This window comes from Nanorana parkeri, unplaced genomic scaffold, assembly GCF_000935625.1.
Source record: "Nanorana parkeri isolate BGI_ZX_2015 unplaced genomic scaffold, ASM93562v1 scaffold802, whole genome shotgun sequence".
In the NCBI taxonomy this organism is placed as follows: Eukaryota; Metazoa; Chordata; class Amphibia; order Anura; family Dicroglossidae; genus Nanorana; species Nanorana parkeri.
Genome location: NW_017307070.1, coordinates 375,838 through 381,331, shown reverse-complemented (window position 1 = coordinate 381,331; position 5,494 = coordinate 375,838). Strand labels below are relative to the sequence as shown.

The 5,494-nt window shown below is 50.1% G+C and overlaps 1 protein-coding gene across 1 annotated transcript in view; it reads right to left on the bottom strand.

Annotated features, from left to right (window-relative positions):
• Positions 1-5,494, bottom strand: part of ROBO4 (roundabout guidance receptor 4) — a 71,081-nt gene that overhangs the window by 42,180 nt on the left and 23,407 nt on the right. Inside the window, exons 3-5 of the mRNA XM_018564973.1 lie at positions 5,107-5,271; positions 4,201-4,233; positions 3,708-3,921 (exon numbers count right to left, since the gene is read on the bottom strand). Of these exons, the coding sequence (XP_018420475.1) occupies positions 3,708-3,921; positions 4,201-4,233; positions 5,107-5,271 (412 nt within the window). The remainder of the gene's footprint in view (positions 1-3,707; positions 3,922-4,200; positions 4,234-5,106; positions 5,272-5,494) is intronic.

Sequence of the window (5,494 nt, the reverse complement as noted above, 5' to 3'; positions counted from 1 at the left end):
ACTCAGCACAGGGATGGTGGGAGCTCCTCATAATGGGCACAGCGGGTGTACAGACCCGGGCACTCAGCACAGGGATGGTGGGAGCTCCTCATAATGGGCACAGCAGGTGTACAGACCCGGGCACTCAGCACAGGGATGGTGGGAGCTCCTCATAATGGGCACAGCGGGTGTACAGACCCGGGCACTCAGCACAGCGATGGTGGGGGCTCCTCATAATGGGCACAGCGGGTGTACAGACCCGGGAACTCAGCACAGGGATGGTCGGAGCCCCTCATAATGGGCACAGCGGGTGTACAGACCCGGGAACTCAGCACAGGGATGGTGGGAGCTCCTCATAATGGGCACAGCAGGTGTACAGACCCGGGAACTCAGCACAGGGATGGTGGGGGCCCCTCATAATGGGCACAGCACCCACTAAACACTGAACTATCATCTTTTGGTAGACTGATGGTTAAACTTAAAGTCTTCGGCGTTCCTCTGGCTGGGGGCTCCCCTATAATTATAGTGGGCATCATGTCCAGCACTGGGTGGATAACAACTGCTATTTGTCCTGACGAGCTGAGTGAAGAAATGGGATTTATTGGAGGTGTCACGGTACCACAACCGCCTCACAAATCCCTTCCATCTCTCCGACTCATTATGAAAAATTCATACGGTTTAAATTAAATAAGAGCGAGATTAATGAGCGCGATCTCGGAATCCGGCGTCATCCAGGTGCGAATCAATCATTGTCTTTAATTAACGCTCAGCTCCTAATTATTTGTTTTAATGTGCCCAGATTTCCTAAGACTACAATTATCGGGAAGGAGGAGTCGTCAAAGTCGTCAAGGACACCAGCGAGGATGTTAAAGTTACATTTCAGGGTTTTTTTGTACTAAATGAACATTTTGACAATTCTGGATAATAAAATATTGCGTTGGTGCCATCTAGTGTCCAGGTGGTGGGAGCCGAGGACACAGCCTGGTACACACGAGCACTGGATAGGGCTGCCCCAAGGCCAGGTTCCTAAATGTGCCCCCCTCCCCGCCAACCCCACCCCATGGAGAATGGCAGACAAGCAGGCTGCAAACAAGTGATCTCGGCGACATCGCGGCTTCCCCGCTGTACATTTAGCTCTGATTGCCCAAAGCCGGGCTAGATGTAGAAAACAACTACCCGCCCTGGTATAGAGAAGGGCACATAACACTGAGCACCAATGTAAGGAGCATTCTTCCCACTGACCCCCAATGTAAGGAGCATTCCTCCCACTGACCCCCAATGCAAGGGACATTCTTCCCACTGACCACCAATGTAAGGGTGTCCTCCTCCCACTGACCCCCAATGTAAGGGTGTCCTCCTCCCACTGACCTCCAATGTAAGGGTGTCCTCCTCCCACTGACCTCCAATGCATACAGCCGGAGGGTGTGAAATACACAAAACACATTATTAATGTACACGAATATTTACAATGTACTGGTCAGTGTACATTTCCAGGGTTCCTCCGCGGTAAAATAAGGCCTGTTGTAGCCTGATGAGGTGACTGCCCCCAAGTGGTGAAATCTCTCAGCAGCAAGATATTAAAATGGCCCGTGTAACGTGGAGCCAGGCAAAAAACATTGGAGAGATGGAAATCTAGAAATGTAAATCTCCTGGACACTTTAACATTTGAGAAATTTTCAGCATTATTAAATCTGCAGCTTTCATTAAAATAATCCCTGGTGATCCCTCCCTGGGGGTCCTTGTGTGAGCACTTCCTGTTATAGGGTGACAACGCTCTGTTACAGTCTCCCAATCATGCTTCTGTGTTGTCACCATAACACACCTTTTGCAGGCATGGTCCACTGTTGTCACCATCAGGAAACCCGCCCTGAGAAAAGTAACTGTTTATGATACACAGTGCTTTAGCAAACTAAATGCCATTAATTGAGGGTTTGCATATACAGTACTTTAAAGCTCAATTAACTTAAATACAGTGGGAAACAGTTAAAGCTGAACTCCGGGCACAAAACATGAAAAAAATTAGCAGTGAGCAGCAGTGACCGGTCTTTATTACAGGAGGGGGCGGCGACAAGACCAGTCACCCTACCACATAGAGAGAGAGTAGCAGTGAGCGGTCTTTATTACAGGAGGGGGCGGAGACAAGACCAGTCACGCTGCACAAGGAGAGAGAGCAGCAGTGAGCGGTCTTTATTACAGGAGGGGGCGGAGACAAGACCAGTCACGCTGCACAAGGAGAGAGAGCAGCAGTGAGCGGTCTTTATTACAGGAGGGGGCGGAGACAAGACCAGTCACGCTGCACAAGGAGAGAGAGCAGCAGTGAGCGGTCTTTATTACAGGAGGGGGCGGAGACAAGACCAGTCACGCTGCACAAGGAGAGAGAGCAGCAGTGAGCGGTCTTTATTACAGGAGGGGGCGGAGACAAGACCAGTCACGCTGCACAAGGAGAGAGAGCAGCAGTGAGCGGTCTTTATTACAGGAGGGGGCGGAGACAAGACCAGTCCCCCTGCACAAGGAGAGCGAGCAGCAGTGAGTGGTCTTTATTACAGGAGGGGGCGGAGACAAGATAAGTCACCCTGCACAAGGACACAGAGCAGCAGTGACCGGTCTTTATTACAGGAGGGGGCGGAGACAAGACCAGTCACGCTGCACAAGGAGAGAGAGCAGCAGTGAGCGGTCTTTATTACAGGAGGGGGCTGAGACAAGATCAGTCACCCTGCACAAGGTGGGAGAGCAGCAGTGACTGGTCTTTACTACAGGAGGGGGCGGAGACAAGACCAGTCACGCTGCACAAGGAGAGAGAGCAGCAGTGAGCGGTCTTTATTACAGGAGGGGGCTGAGACAAGATCAGTCACCCTGCACAAGGTGGGAGAGCAGCAGTGACTGGTCTTTACTACAGGAGGGGGCGGAGACAAGACCAGTCACGCTGCACAAGGAGAGAGAGCAGCAGTGAGCGGTCTTTATTACAGGAGGGGGCAGAGACAAGACCAGGCACCCTGCACAAGGAGAGAGAGCAGCAGTGAACGGTCTTTATGAGAAGTTCTAAGCTTTCCCCAGTCTGATAAGACCTCTTAGAAAGATTTCCACCACTTCCTGTCCAGCTGCGTACATAACTCCCACTTCAGCTCCCAATGTCTGAAACATGTATTGCTGTACAAGGGAAATGACGACCTTGTGAGCTGTGAATATCAGCCAATGGCAGCAGGCGCCAGTGCACACGTTCTTATCACACGTCTCTGGATGACATCGGAGGAAATGTGTTACTTTGTACAGAGACAAATTGTAACATTTTCAGAAGAAGTCATCACCAGAAGACTCGATATTATCTGATCTCTGTCCTCAGGAACCTAAAAGTAGCAATGTCCCGGCATGTGGGAACACCTCCGCGGCTCACACATGTATTCAGTGCCCCCCTTCCACTCCCCGGGTCCCCGTGCAACACAAGCTATGGCAAGCCACACAGTATCATTTACTGCAAATACTGTGACACAAAGGGGTCTATTTATAAATGTTTTCACACCAGATCCACACAACTTTCACCCAAGATTCACATAGTAAAATAAAAATCCAATTAAACAAATGTGAATCTTGGGTGAAAGTAGCGTGAAACCCCAAAATGTTATTGGAAATCGGTGTGTGTGTATACTTTCTATAATTACACTCGCACACAATGTATACAGACGGCTCAGTAAAAGAATTGCGCAGTCACAGAGCAGGATGTCAGACAATACTCTGGCAGACATGTAACTTCCTGTTTCCTGCGCAGGCTCAGCACCTGGACGAGCCTGTTCAGCCCCGCGTCTGTACAGCAGCTTCTATGCATAGTGATGAAGAGCTGATGCAGATTATTCGGAGAGGTCATTTTAGCTTTCTCGGTATTGGCTGCTCCCGACTTATCCCGTTCAATCGGGTCACTAGATGATTGGACGTTTATTCCGGGCACATCTACGGGATGGGATCATCCATCATGCCCATTTTATGGGTTGGTCCTACCTAGACCCCGTCTTCACATATGCAGGGACCCCCCACCTGGGGGCCAAATCCCTACAATTATTGCCTTTTTGAATTACTGCTCTTGTGGTGTAACTCAACAAAGGTTGATGTTCATATCCTGGGGGACGTGGTAAGCAAATAGCGTCGGGGGGAGGCAGAAGAGCAAGGGACTGTCCCAGCAATTCCAGGACAGTTGGCTTCTATGGAATCTACGGTCATCTGCAGATTCACCTGTCAATTCCTTCTCATCTGATTGTAGTTCACCTAAAAGCAGACAGCACTTGCCCATCAACACGAGCCCGGAGCCCACTGACACAAGATGAAGGCTCATGGACACAAGACGATTGCTCACTGGCACAAGGCGAATGCCCACTGATACAAAGAGAAGGCCCACTGACACAAAGGGAAGGCCCACTGACACAAGGTGAAGGCCCACTGACACAAGGAGAAGGCCCACTGACACAAGGCGAAGGCCCACTGACACAAGGCGAAGGCTCACTGGCACAAGGCGAAGGCCCACTGACACAAGGAGAAGGCCCACTGACACAAGGAGAAGGCCCACTGACACAAGGAGAAGGCCCACTGACACAAGGCGAAGGCCCACTGACACAAGGCGAAGGCTCACTGGCACAAGGCGAAGGCCCACTGACACAAGGAGAAGGCCCACTGACACAAGGAGAAGGCCCACTGACACAAGGTGGAGGCCCACTGACACAAGGAGAAGGCTCACTGACACAAGGTGGAGGCCCACTGACACAAGGAGAAGGCCCACTGGCACAAGGCGAAGGCCCACTGGCACAAGGCGAAGGCCCACTGACACAAGGCGAAGGGCCATTGACTCAGGACATTAATGTAATTTGTGGTGAAATCAAACAAAACACCATAGAATACAAATATTCAAATATGTTTTTCAAAATTCCCGACAAATTTAAAAAAAATATTAAACTGGTACGGCTGGGGGACGGAGGGTCACCTGACTGCATCCCAAAGGAGCAGGATGGCAGATGGGATTGTTCAAGACATTGGCATGTGTATACGTCTCATATCCTCGTCCCCTTCCCCCACCGTCCACCAAATGTTTGGGTAGATCATTTTGAGATCATTGAGAACATTTCTGATAACTGGAGTGCTCATTACCCTCATAGTCCTTATTATTGGAGTCCTTATTATCCTCATAGTCCTTATTATTGGAGTCATTATTATCCTCATACTCCTTATTATTGGAGTCATTATTATCCTCATAGTCCTTATTATTGGAGTCCTTATTATCCTCAAAGTCCTTATTATTGGAGTCCTTATCTCCTGCCACTGAATTTATCATTCATCAGATTGGACGCTTTGATGAACATTGAAGTTTCTTCTAAAAGAATAGTGATATTCCGCAAGGGTGGAGATTGGACGATACACCTGTATGGTCAGGGCCGAATTTACTCTCTCTGCTGCCCCAAGGCCAGGTTCCTCAATGCGCACCCCTACCCTCCAACACCCCCCCCCCCCCCCCCCCCCCCCCAACCCGCACACCCCG